The sequence below is a fragment of the Cherax quadricarinatus genome, chromosome 21, assembly GCF_038502225.1.
Source record: "Cherax quadricarinatus isolate ZL_2023a chromosome 21, ASM3850222v1, whole genome shotgun sequence".
Taxonomy (NCBI): domain Eukaryota; kingdom Metazoa; phylum Arthropoda; class Malacostraca; order Decapoda; family Parastacidae; genus Cherax; species Cherax quadricarinatus.
The window spans coordinates 123,884-138,848 of NC_091312.1; the positions used below are offsets into that span (position 1 = coordinate 123,884).

The 14,965-nt window shown below is 43.9% G+C and overlaps 1 protein-coding gene across 2 annotated transcripts in view; it reads right to left on the reverse strand.

Moving 5' to 3' along the window:
• LOC128689055 (semaphorin-1A) overlaps positions 1-14,965 on the reverse strand; it is a 205,373-nt gene that overhangs the window by 56,384 nt on the left and 134,024 nt on the right. The window contains exons 3-4 of one of the 2 annotated variants that reach the window (XM_070087426.1): positions 5,407-5,577; positions 4,783-4,870 (exon numbers count right to left, since the gene is read on the reverse strand). In XM_070087426.1, the coding sequence (XP_069943527.1) occupies positions 4,783-4,870; positions 5,407-5,577 (259 nt within the window). Of the gene's footprint in view, positions 1-4,782; positions 4,871-5,406; positions 5,581-14,965 lie in introns of both variants that reach the window. The other variant, XM_070087425.1, reaches the window with a different exon arrangement.

The following is a 14,965-nucleotide window of genomic DNA, read 5'->3' on the forward strand; positions in this document are numbered from 1 at the left end:
TTTAATGAGGAAACGTTTCGCCACACAATGGCTTCATCAGCCCATACAAAGGAGAACGTTGAAGAACATGAGATTGAGGTAATCAGTCCCTCAGCCTTGAGTCGATGTGGTCAGTCCATCAATCTTGAAAAGAATTCAGCATATGTGCCAAGAAGTCGCTTATATACCGTAGGCAGGAGAGATGCAGCAGTCGTAGGTGGTGTCACATTTGTCCAATGTGGAAGTAGGTCGTGCCCAAGGGTTAGGTAAGTGAAGAAATTCCCTGTATTAAGATCCCAAGATGGTGCTGTGTCAGACAGGAATGTAGATGAATGGTTCAGAGAACCGACAAGTTGATAGATTAGACACATGTGCAACACATGTGCATCAATTTGTCGGTTCTCTGAACCATGCATCTACATACCTGTCTGACACAGCACCATCTTGGGATCTTAATACAGGGAATTTCTTCACTTACCTAACCCTTGGGCACGACCTACTTCCACATTGGACAAATGTGACACCACCTACGACTGCTGCACCTCTCCTGCCTACGGTATATAAGCGACTTCTTGGCACATATGCTGTATTCTTTTCAAGATTGATGGACTGACCACATCGGCTCAAAGTTGAGGGACTGATTACCTCAAACTCCTCCTGTTCTTCAACGTTCTCCTTTGTATGGACTAATGAAATCACTGTGTGGCGAAACGTTTCCTCAATAAAGATACCCAAGTGTTGCACATGTGTCTATGTGATGAATGGTTTGAAAAACCGACATGTTGAAGATTGAGACACTTATGCAGCATATGGGAATCTTTATTCAGGAAACGTTTCGCCACGCAGTGGCTTCATCAGTCCAATACAAAGAGGAAGGCGTAAGGAGAGGAGGAGAATGAGGTAATCAGTCCCTCAACCTGGAGTCGATGTGTTCAGTCCATCAATCTTGTAGAATTGATGGACTGATTGATGGACTGAACACATCGACTCCAGGTTGAGGGACTGATTACCTCATTCTCCTCCTCTCCTTACGCCTTCCTCTTTGTATTGGACTGATGAAGCCACTGCGTGGCGAAACGTTTCCTGAATAAAGATTCCCATATGCTGCATAAGTGTCTCAATCTTCCACATGTGTCTAATTTATCAACTTGTCGGTTCTCTGAACCATTCATCTACATAATTGGTTGTCCTTCTCTTCCTCTAGTGTAAATTTGACAGTAGGTACCAGAGTGCTGATGGTGTTGAGGATGCCACGTACGTCTAGATTTTTGGGTACGACCAAAATATCATCAACGTACCGCATCCATGTAACTGAACTAGGGATGTTACTGAGGATCCGTCTGGATTCTAGGTCCTTCATATATAATTTGGCAAATACTGCACTAAGGGGGGATCTCATGGCCAGCCCGAAGAGTTGTTTGTACCTCTTGTCTTCAAATCTAAAGCAGTTATAACGAACACAAAGTCTGACAAGGCTCACAAAATCTTGGCGGGGTACAGGTAACTCTGTATCATCGTTAATCACCCTGCGAAGAAGATCAATGGTTTCATCAAATGGGACATTGGTGAATAAGGTAGTCACGTCAAAATTTGTAAACTTATCACTCATGCAAGTTTTGACGTGGCTGCCTTATTCACCAGTGTCCCAGTTAATCAAGCCATTGATCTTCGCAGGGTGATTAACATCTTGTCGGTATCACAATACCATTTCCTCACTAACTAATCACAGAAAGAAGCGCGAAGGGAGGAAGCCAGGACATACGATAGGGGGGGGGGCGAGAGGTGGTAATAATATTGTAGTAGTAGTAGTAGTAGTTAGTAGTAGTAGTCCAATAGTGATGGAGGTGGCAATAAGAAAGTAGTATTCGGAGTGAGACAAAGCAGAGAGTGGAGTGGTAGTGAGGAAATAGTAGTAGTAACTGTGGAGGTAGTCTATAGGAACAAAAAAAAACCAGAGAAGCACTGTAGGAGAGCTAATGTCCTACGGGGGTAGGACAAAACCCACATAAGACAGAACCCACCCAGGAAAACGCAATGAAAATACAGGAAAGGTGAAGGTATAAGGAGGTGAAGATCAGGTCACATCACGAATAGTTAACTTCAGTCACCTGTGTTCGGGTTGTTTGTATACTAACGAAATCCAGTACAACCGAACCAAACCTAATCTAAATATACTTATTACCTAAGAAATTAAAAAAAATCTATATTCTACAATGGTACTCACATCTGTGGTCAAAATGGCAGGTGATACTGCTAAGAAGCGAACAGTTGTGTGTTGGTTATTGTTTTTGTTTACATTGTTGAAAGGCTGTCGACTGAATGTTAGCCCTTGGCTGGATATGACGCACATTTTACCACATACATCCTTCCATTCATAAAAGTAATTAGGTAATTAACATCTCCTAAAATAACAATTTGTTCATCCACTTATTATTGTACACTTTGAACTATTATTACTAACCAAACTAGCCGAGCTGTGATACATAGTGACCTAAAGTAGTCTAGGAGGCTTTTTTTTTTTCAACCCTATTCTTTGATATTTTTTTGAAGTGAAATTGAGATCTTCCTCATCAGTTGGTCCACACAGCTGGATATAATGTGATGAAGTCTGGCCATGTGCTGGCGTCAAGATTCAAACTTTTCTCAGATTCACTCCATTATGAAAGCAAAGTCAAAATGAGTGCTGCAGCTCCTGTTAATTACTTTTACAACTTTTGAATGACGAGCCACAAGTTTATCAACACCACGTAGACCTCCTGACCTGTACGTGACCTATGACCGGTGGTGCTACATCTTCATCCTCGTCATTCAGTTCTGGTAACAGCAAGGAAGAGCAACTACCCACAGACAACACAAACTCCTAAAGACAGAACACCAGACAAACCTTCCGCTACATCTTCGCTACAACTTGCATCCATAATATGTCTGCGATATTAGTATATTTGGAGCTTTGTCAAAAACTCGAGTCCGCTCTGAATGCCTTAAGATCCAGCTGTGTCTGCAAACAGATATGCAACGCAAGGAGGATAAAAGCAGCCGAGACAAAGCAACTGACTTGTCTTTGTTCCTCTATGAAGGTTAGCGCGCGGCAAGATGGAAACTGAGGCAAAGACCCCCCCCCCTCCCCCAATCCCTCAACACACACACACATACACACACACACACCAGGAGCTAAGAATCGACCCCTGCAACCACAAATAGGTGAGTACACCACTCCCTTAACACACACACACACACACACACACACGCGCTAGACAGTGAGCCTCCCTCTCATACTAACTTATCTTTAATCAGTGTTTGCGGCTCGTGGTTCCATTGATTGCTCTGATCTCTTGGCCGATGAGACAAGAGTTTGAAGTTGTGGATCGCTGGGTTTCTTATATATAAATCAAAGGCGGGAATCTCCTTTCGATCGGGATCGTTAAGGAACCCTAGAGGAACAGCCCCAATTAGAGAGCTCGTTCAGACACCAGAGTAAAAACGCCAATGGATTACTGGAAGCCTTTGATGGCCGCCAACAAAGACTTGCCGTCTCTCCCAAAATAACTTCTCTCAGGAAGTAATCTCAGTTGGGACAATTCTTATACATTTCCCCACTAACGGTCTTACTTTTTCCGAAAGGAATTACCGACTACCCGAAAGCTGTGTAGCGATAACTGTTGAGATCACAACCCAGCCTTATATTACACCCTTTTTTTCTTATGAATTACACAGCATCAGTTTTTAAACGTTTCCATATTTAGACAAAATTATTTTTTTTTTGTAATTTGAGATATTTTAAATTAACCTAAATCTGAGTACTGTATATTCAACCCAAATTTCAAAACACTTCTGACAGAAGTGTAGTAAAATCTGCACGTTTTATACCCATCTTCCATCAAGCTCAAGACTACGTAATATTCGCTTGTTAGAGCGAAACGTTGTTCCGATGAAACCTTGTTGTGTAATCTCTTTTCTTTACAACTGTCGGCAGTAAGCGTGATATGAGGAAGAGCTGGAGAGGGGAGAGGGGGAGGGGGAACGGTAGTGGGAGCGGCTTCAGGAAAGTGAGTGAGCTGTCAGAGGTAAAGCCAACATTCAGTCTTCACCTCGTCCTCGCGTCTTCTCGTCACATTTAAAAAAAAAATGGACTTTGAAGTTAAAATTTACATCATCCAGCTATAACGTGAACGACAATCAGGTTATATACAAAACATTTTCATTGCAGTCACTGGAAAAGCTTAAAAAACAGAAGCAGTTAAGATATGAAACAAGGAGATAAGCAGTTTGTTGTATGTTGGGAGTCACCAGCTGTAGTGTAGAGTGAAGAATAAAAAGGCACAATACACTGACTGGAACAATACACAAATGACCCGCACATAGGAGAGAGAGAAGCTTATGAGGACGTTTCGGTCCGAATCGGACCATTTACAAGACACATTGGTCGAAGTCGGACCGAAACGTCGTCACAAGCTTCTCTCTCTCATGTGCGGGTTAACAGAATGACGCCACAGAATCGACCTAAACGTCCTCTAGTTTTCATTTCCAATTAAGTTGTGGATAGTTCCAGCTTCGTTAATTAGTTTAATTCTTCTAAGAGAGCTTACCAGCTCCCACGAACCTGCCACACCGACTAGGGGAGGGAGCACAGATGTGGGCTACCCACACCTCACTAACACAAGGCGTACGAGAAGATGAATATTTAAAAAGACAAGTTACTTCAAGACGATTCTGTAAGACGAGAGTAAGGAAGGGGGAGAAAGGAAGCACAAGGAAAGGGGCAAGGGGAAGAGGAAGAAAACATTACAACTGGAGAATACTGACCGGCAAAGACGGCGGTGCTGTTGTGGGATGGGTCGAAGGGACACAGTCCACGGCCCGGGTACTCCCTGTCCCGCTCCAGAGCTCCTCCCTGCAACACACGTGATTATGTAACAGTTCCTGCAACACACATCATAATGTAATAGCCCATGCAACATATGTTATAGTTAACTTGACGGTCCCTGCAGCACACGTGATAATGTATATACGTATACTTTGACGGTCCATGCACGTGAGCGCACTCACTGTACCTACGACACACACAAGCATCTTAGCCTGACGCTTCCTGTAACAAGCACTCACGCAAGCACCTCAAATCTGAACCTTCTAGGAAAGAGGAGTGAGCTATTTGATGTTTAATCTCATAGTGTAAGAGATGACCCATCTTAATCATATACTCACTCGTGAAGAGAAGTGACCCGTGGCCGGGTTCCATGCTTTACCTTTCACAACCCAGTCTGTGCCTAAACTTTCCTGGTAGCCTCCTGACCAACCAGGAGGTTGCTGGGTACAACCGTCACAGTGGCTAATCAGGCACCTACATTAAATCTGTATATGCTACCATCAAGCATAACCTACCTGATCTATTCATCCTTGCTCTGGTGCAGTACAAGAGAGAGAGCTTACCGCGAGTCTGAAGTCCCTGCACATGGGGTTGTAAGCGTTGGTGCCGCAGATGAGGTACTGCCCCGGCGACTTCTCCGTCAGAATGCGAATGTAGTTCTGACACACCTCCTCCGACCCCCCCTTCATGTAGCACGACTTCATCTGGGCAGCGTTGGGGTGCCACTCCACCCTCTGCTGGGGAAGACAGCAAGCAGGGAAATTGGGTTAACTTAGAAATGGATGAGTGATTCTTTCAAGACACGAACACGACACTGATCTGGGAACATGCTGATGCGAGAATTCGGGTAGAGGGGGAATATGTAGCAAGATGTCGAAAGATGGGTGCAGGGAGGAATGTAAAGCATGTTGATGTGTGAATATAGGTGGAGGGGGAATGTAAAGGGTGGCGGGAATATGGGTAAAGGGGAAAATACGATGAAGTACATTGACGTTGAAATATGGATGGTACACAGATGGAGGTCTAATACAAAATAAGTTGATCCAGACTGCCTTCAGATTCTTAAGTTACTTAACTCACTTACCTAAGTAACATGTTCAGTGTACACAGACTGCCAATTCAAAATATAACAGAATATTTTCTCGTAATAAGTAAGTGCGATTTTAGCTTATTGTCTGCCTTTACGCGGGTAACACCTACTCCCCGAAATGTTAATTAGGCATTAACGATAATCTAATTAATCAAATTAAAGTTAAACAAATTTCTCAACATAAATTATTTAACAAGTTACGTTAAAAATCAAAGATCCACTTATGAGATTGTTAGGACGAATGCTACATATGAGAAAAATTCTGGTTTTTACTTATCATTCGTTTTTGGTATAACTCCTGCTTATATATGCAAATATTTAAGGCAGGTGAGAGCAGACTGTCTGATGAGGGAAGCTCAGTAGAAGGATTAAATGTATTGAGGTGATCGGGGAACTTAAGTGAAGGGGAGCAAATGATTACAAATGTTGTTGACCAGTAAGAATACTAACTGTCCAGAAACAATGATAATGACAGACTTCTTGCTATGTTACTGTTACAAATATTTTAGAATAAATATTGTAATATACTGTAAATAAAAATAGAATTATCATTATATAATATTTAATTTTTAACATTTAGGATACTCGAGTATACCATCCCCGCCCCCGCGGAACAGGCCGCGGGGGCGTTGACCCCCAAAAACCCCTTCAGGTATCTCCTCTCATAGGTGACACTATTGCTAGTGATATATATATATATATATATATATATATATATATATATATATATATATATATATATATATATATATATATATATATATATATATATATATATATATATATATATATATATATATATATCCAAAACTGTGCATAAAGCTGAGCCTGCCCAGGAAGGCTGACACAGTCACCAGTGGAGTGAAGTACCTCCACCACCTCCTTCACAATCCTCCGGTGACTTGACACAACTTCTGTGTTTTCTTCCAAGACTCCTGCCATTACATTAATGAAACCCTTTTCTCCTGCATTAAATTACAGTAGACATATTAAATTGTGCGATGTTATTCGCCAACACATATGTGTGTGTGTGTGTATATATATATATATATATATATATATATATATATATATATATATATATATATATATATATATATATATATATATTATTATTATTATTATTATCACACCGGCCGATTCCCACCAAGGCAGGGTGGCCCGAAAAAGAAAAACTTTCACCATCATTCACTCCATCACTGTCTTGCCAGAAGGGTGCTTTACACTACAGTTTTTAAACTGCAACATTAACACCCCTCCTTCAGAGTGCAGGCACTGTACTTCCCATCTCCAGGACTCAAGTCCGGCCTGCCGGTTTCCCTGAATCCCTTCATAAATGTTACTTTGCTCACACTCCAACAGCACGTCAAGTATTAAAAACCATTTGTCTCCATTCACTCCTATCAAACACGCTCACGCATGCCTGCTGGAAGTCCAAGCCCCTCGCACACAAAACCTCCTTTACCCCCTCCCTCCAACCCTTCCTAGGCCGACCCCTACCCCGCCTTCCTTCCACTACAGACTGATACACTCTTGAAGTCATTCTGTTTCGCTCCATTCTCTCTACATGTCCGAACCACCTCAACAACCCTTCCTCAGCCCTCTGGACAACAGTTTTGGTAATCCCGCACCTCCTCCTAACTTCCAAACTACGAATTCTCTGCATTATATTCACACCACACATTGCCCTCAGACATGACATCTCCACTGCCTCCAGCCTTCTCCTCGCTGCAACATTCATCACCCACGCTTCACACCCATATAAGAGCGTTGGTAAAACTATACTCTCATACATTCCCCTCTTTGCCTCCAAGGACAAAGTTCTTTGTCTCCACAGACTCCTAAGTGCACCACTCACTCTTTTTCCCTCATCAATTCTATGATTCACCTCATCTTTCATAGACCCATCCGCTGACACGTCCACTCCCAAATATCTGAATACGTTCACCTCCTCCATACTCTCTCCCTCCAATCTGATATTCAATCTTTCATCACCTAATCTTTTTGTTATCCTCATAACCTTACTCTTTCCTGTATTCACCTTTAATTTTCTTCTTTTGCACACCCTACCAAATTCATCCACCAATCTCTGCAACTTCTCTTCAGAATCTCCCAAGAGCACAGTGTCATCAGCAAAGAGCAGCTGTGACAACTCCCACTTTGTGTGTGATTCTTTATATTTTAACTCCACGCCTCTTGCCAAGACCCTCGCATTTACTTCTCTTACAACCCCATCTATAAATATATTAAACAACCACGGTGACATCACACATCCTTGTCTAAGGCCTACTTTTACTGGGAAAAAATTTCCCTCTTTCCTACATACTCTAACTTGAGCCTCACTATCCTCGTAAAAACTCTTCACTGCTTTCAGTAACCTACCTCCTACACCATACACTTGCAACATCTGCCACATTGCCCCCCTATCCACCCTGTCATACGCCTTTTCCAAATCCATAAATGCCACAAAGACCTCTTTAGCCTTATCTAAATACTGTTCACTTATATGTTTCACTGTAAACACCTGGTCCACACACCCCCTACCTTTCCTAAAGCCTCCTTGTTCATCTGCTATCCTATTCTCCGTCTTACTCTTAATTCTTTCAATTATAACTCTACCATACACTTTACCAGGTACACTCAACAGACTTATCCCCCTATAATTTTTGCACTCTCTTTTATCCCCTTTGCCTTTATACAAAGGAACTATGCATGCTCTCTGCCAATCCCTAGGTACCTTACCCTCTTCCATACATTTATTAAATAATTGCACCAACCACTCCAAAACTATATCCCCACCTGCTTTTAACATTTCTATCTTTATCCCATCAATCCCGGCTGCCTTACCCCCTTTCATTTTACCTACTGCCTCACGAACTTCCCCCACACTCACAACTGGCTCTTCCTCACTCCTACAAGATGTTATTCCTCCTTGCCCTATACACGAAATCACAGCTTCCCTATCTTCATCAACATTTAACAATTCCTCAAAATATTCCTTCCATCTTCCCAATACCTCTAACTCTCCATTTAATAACTCTCCTCTCCTATTTTTAACTGACAAATCCATTTGTTCTCTAGGCTTTCTTAACTTGTTAATCTCACTCCAAAACTTTTTCTTATTTTCAACAAAATTTGTTGATAACATCTCACCCACTCTCTCATTTGCTCTCTTTTTACATTGCTTCACCACTCTCTTAACTTCTCTCTTTTTCTCCATATACTCTTCCCTCCTTGCATCACTTCTACTTTGTAAAAACTTCTCATATGCTAACTTTTTCTCCCTTACTACTCTCTTTACATCATCATTCCACCAATCGCTCCTCTTCCCTCCTGCACCCACTTTCCTGTAACCACAAACTTCTGCTGAACACTCTAACACTACATTTTTAAACCTACCCCATACCTCTTCGACCCCATTGCCTATGCTCTCATTAGCCCATCTATCCTCCAATAGCTGTTTATATCTTACCCTAACTGCCTCCTCTTTTAGTTTATAAACCTTCACCTCTCTCTTCCCTGATGCTTCTATTCTCCTTGTATCCCATCTACCTTTTACTCTCAGTGTAGCTACAACTAGAAAGTGATCTGATATATCTGTGGCCCCTCTATAAACATGTACATCCTGAAGTCTACTCAACAGTCTTTTATCTACCAATACATAATCCAACAAACTACTGTCATTTCGCCCTACATCATATCGTGTATACTTATTTATCCTCTTTTTCTTAAAATATGTATTACCTATAACTAAACCCCTTTCTATACAAAGTTCAATCAAAGGGCTCCCATTATCATTTACACCTGGCACCCCAAACTTACCTACCACACCCTCTCTAAAAGTTTCTCCTACTTTAGCATTCAAGTCCCCTACCACAATTACTCTCTCACTTGGTTCAAAGGCTCCTATACATTCACTTAACATCTCCCAAAATCTCTCTCTCTCCTCTGCATTCCTCTCTTCTCCAGGTGCATACACGCTTATTATGACCCACTTCTCGCATATATGTATATATATGTATATATATATATGTATATATATGTATCTATATATATATATGTATATATATGTATATATATATATATATATATATATAAAATGAATAATAAACAAATGTGAACGGGGGCTCGAACTGTTGTCCCGAGATTGACATGTCCAATGCTTTACCGTTGAGCTGCGGGGCTTCTAACAGGAAAGTTTCACAGAAGACACTGTTGTGTCCTGTCTGTGTCACAGGCGTCTGTGACCTCTGATACACCTTTGATGAGTTTCGAATCTTTCTACTCCAGGAGACCGGCCATGGGCCAGGCTCGTCTGGTGCTAGCCTGGTCAACCAGGCTGTTGCTGCTGGAGGCCCGCTGGCCCATATAACCATCACAGTCTGGTTGATCTGGCACCTGGTGAAGACTTCTGCACTTGTTCCAGCAGTTCCTGATATCTTCTGGTATGATATTGAATAATCTGGGGCCCCGGAAGTTGATATTCACACATAAGATAAAGTGTTGTTTGGTGAGGTATACAAATGTCAACACAATACAGACTTCCTGAACTGCAAACTGGTATTTAAATTTTAAATTTATATAAGAGATTGTATTGTTCAATTTGCACACTATAATTCGCTCCCACATCAGTAAGTATCACGCTAAAAAACTTCAAGAATACTTTTAAAAGTTGTTGAGAACAATGAAAGTCAAAATCTACTTTAAATCAGTGTAGGTGAGGTAAGAGAGTGGCAGCCAGCGTCCAGCTCAGGCGTCCAGCTCAGGCGTCCAGCTCAGGCGTCCAGCTCAGGCGTCCAGCTCAGGCGTCCAGCTCAGGCGTCCAGCTCAGGCGTCCAGCTCAGGCGTCCAGCTCAGGCGTCCAGCTCAGGCGTCCAGCTCAGGTGCCCAGCTCAGGTGCCCAGCTCAGGCACCCAGCTCAGGTGCCCAGCTCAGGTGCCCAGCTCAGGTGCCCAGCTCAGGCACCCAGCTCAGGCACCCAGCTCAGGTGCTCAGCTCAGGCACCCAGCTCAGGCACCCAGCCCAGGCACCCAGCTCAGGCACCCAGCCCAGACACCCAGCTCAGGCATCCAGCTCAGGCACCCAGCTCAGGTGCCCAGCTCAGGTGCCCAGCTCAGGTGCCCAGCTCAGGCACCCAGCTCAGGCACCCAGCTCAGGTGCTCAGCTCAGGCACCCAGCTCAGGCACCCAGCTCAGGAACCCAGCTGAGGCACCCAGCTCAGGTGCCCAGCCCAGGTGCCCAGCTCAGGTGCCCAGCTCAGGCACCCAGCTCAGGCACCCAGCTCAGGCACCCAGCTCAGGTGCCCAGCTCAGGTGCCCAGCTCAGGCACCCAGCTCAGGCACCCAGCTCAGGTGCTCAGCTCAGGCATCCAGCTCAGGCACCCAGCTCAGGCACCCAGCTCAGGCACCCAGCTCAGGCACCCAGCTCAGGTGCCAGCTCAGGTGCCCAGCTCAGGCACCCAGCTCAGGCACCCAGCTCAGGTGCTCAGCTCAGGCACCCAGCTCAGGCACCCAGCTCAGGCACCCAGCTCAGGTGCCCAGCTCAGGTGCCCAGCTCAGGTGCCCAGCTCAGGCACCCAGCTCAGGCACCCAGCTCAGGTGCTCAGCTCAGGCACCCAGCTCAGGCACCCAGCTCAGGAACCCAGCTCAGGCACCCAGCTCAGGCACCCAGCTCAGGCACCCAGCCAGACTTAATATGACTGACTCATCTTTCTCAGTTTATTAATCTGAGGAGAGTGCTTGGTCATTAATTAGATTGGTTGTGTCAAACAGGCGAAGATTATGTTAACTCTCGCTCTAACTCCATCAAAATCACTCTCTACATTATGAAATTAATAAATTCCTTTAATGTTTATTAATACTAAATTTTAAGTTTAATAATACTAATTTTAGGCCTTAAGACGGGACGGATGGGAATAGGCTATTTTATATTTAATAAATTACAACACAGATACTTTATATATATATATATATATATATATATATATATATATATATATATATATATATATATATATACAAACACTGATCTCTGGCTGAAGGAGACTCGAACCTACGAACCTTGGAACAAGTTACGCAGTGCTATACCAATCTCACCACACTGGACCAATACCTTGGCGTGCAGCTTGCGCTACACGTTGATCCAAGGCAGCCAGCTTTCAGGGAGAAGGCTTACAGCTTTTCATATCATCTCCTGCATGCATCAGCCTTACTAGAGATTTTAACAATGCCCTACACACCCACCACCTCAAGCTGACCACATCATGAGGAGCCAGTCTATCAGCATCCTGTCGGCCAACATTAGAGGTTTCATTACTAATGTTGGAGAGCTCACACACAGTTTTGTGAACACTCGACGTCCCGACATGATAGCTGTTGTTGAAACATTTTTGGATGACAGGACTCCAGAAAATTTTGCAAGAATTGCTGGCTACACCTCATGGATGAGAAGAGACAGGCAAGGGCAAGGAGGAGGTGTTGCTGTGTGCTTCTCTAAAAGTGTTCATGCCCAGCACATTGATGTTGCCACCCCTACACATCTTGAAATAATGTTCTTCAAGCTCTGCATATACACTAGTACCTCTGTACTAGCATGTGCAATGTACAGACCTCAGTGGCAACATGCAGACCCCATCAACTTCCTAATGGAAAATATTGACTCCCTTCTGCTACAACACAACTGTCAACATATCATAATTGTTGGTGACCTCAACAAACACCTTATACAGAGGGACTTTGATGACCTTCTTGCAGTATTTGACATGAGAAACTTTGTTGATTTCCCTACTCACATCTCTGGCTCCTCCCTTGACCCAGTAGTGAGTGATCTGGCAGAAGGCATAGCCACTTGTCAACCCCTCGGCTACGTTGGATCGTCTGACCACAAGGCTGTTTTTACGACATTTAAGATCCCAACAGAACAAGGTGAGGAGTCCACACGCACAACCTGGCTATGGGAAAGATGTAATTGGCCAACCCTTTGCTCTGAGCTCGCCACCACCGATTGGAATGCTCTTCTCCAAGGGGATGTTGACAACCAAGTGACAGCCTTCACTGGACACATCCTTAATCTACAACAAGAACACATTCCTCACCGCCAATATATGACGAAGCCTACAGATCAGCCTTGGTTTGGCTTTCGTTGTAGAGAGGCTGCTACTGCTAAGTACAAAGCATGGCGAAGGTATAAGAGACATCCTACCACCTATAACAGGAACTTGCACAGGCAAGCCTGTATGCATATGGGTGACGTTCAAAAGTGGGCCAGTGCTAAATGGGAGGTGGACACTAAAAGAAAGCTAGCATCAGGTAGGGTAGGCTCCAAAACACGGTGGTCCCTGGTCAAGGACAGACAAGGTTATCTGCCTGATGAACTCATTCCACCTCTAAATCGACAGGATGGGACCACTTCTCTTTGCTGAACACTTTGCTACCAAAAAGCAAGTTCCTGATCCAGCAAGGGACCCTCCTTGGCTAGCTGCAAGAACTGTGTCAAAACTGTCAGTGGTGACAATAAGGCAGGAGGAGGTGCATTTCCTTCTTAAATCGCTTGACCAAGAAAAGGTTGTAGGCCCAGACAAGTTGAGCTCAAGATTGCTGAGAAGATGTGCAGACCAGCTAGCAGCACCTCTAACTCGCATCTTTCAGAACTGCCTAGTACAGTGTAAATGGCCCTCTCTGTGGAAAGAGGCAAATGTAGTCCCTGTTCACAAAAAGAAGAGCAGAGCAGAAATCAGCAACTACAGACCAGTGTCACTTCTGTCAATCACTGGTAAGATCCTTGAGATAATAATCTCAAGACAAATGACAGAGTTTTTTGACTACCACTCACTACTTTGTGATCGTCAATATGGCTTCAGGAAAGGTTACTCTGCTGCTGATATGTTGTTAAATCTCTCCACTAAGTGGCACCAGTCACTGGATGAATCCAGTCAGCTGTGTGGTAGCACTGGACATTGCTGGTGCTTTCGACCGGGTGTGGTACCAGGGCCTCTTAGCAAAACTTCAAGCACTGGGAATTGCAGGCTCTACGCTATGTCTCCTCAGTGATTACCTTCATGGTAGATCTCTAAGTGTAGTTCTCAATGGAACGGAATCAGCAAGACATCCTATTGGGGCAAGTGTTCCACAAGGAAGCGTGCTGGGACCATTGTTATGGAATGTCTACTTCAACGACCTTCTTCATCTCATCCCAGAATCACATGCATATGCAGATGACTGTACACTGACATTCACTTATCCAAGAGAAGAAATGCCAGCTGCTCTAAGCTACATCAATCACCAGCTAAGAGCTATATCAGCTTGGGGAAATAGATGGCAAGTAACATTTGCACCTGAGAAAACGCAAATGATGATCGTCTCTAGGCACCATGATGGTAATGCTGGTGCAGTATTAAGGATGAATGGAAGGGTGTTGGCACCTGGGGAAGTTGATATCCTTGGGGTGAAATTTGATTCCAAACTAACCATGAAGAACCATGTTGAAAATCTTGCAAACAAGGCAGCCAGGAAGCTTACAGCACTTCGCCGTATCTCGCATCTGCTTGACAGTAGGGGTTGCAAGATTCTGTACGAGGCACAAGTACACTCACACCTTGAGTATGCTCCACTTTCTTCGTTTGCCTGCCCCCCCCCTCTCATCTACGACTGCTTGACAGAGTAGAGAACAGAGCAAGACCTCTCATCTCTCGCCTGGACCCATCCTGGATAGATCTGTCATTTCAGCAGAGCCTTCAACACAGGAGGGATGTGGGTGGCCTTACTGTTATGTACAAGGCCAATATTGTCAAAGTACCACACTTGGATCCACTTCGAGGACAGCGTGAAACAAGCTTTTATGCCACAAGACGGGCAGAAAGCAGCAACTTCACTCTGGCTGTACCCTTCTCCAGAACATCACTCCATCTGAGATCATACATACCCAGGATGACTCGAGTATGGAACACATTCGTACAGCATAATGATGTCAGCGAGATAAAGTCAGTTGATCAAATGAAAATGCTGGCCCACAGATGGCTCCAACTTCATCCTGTT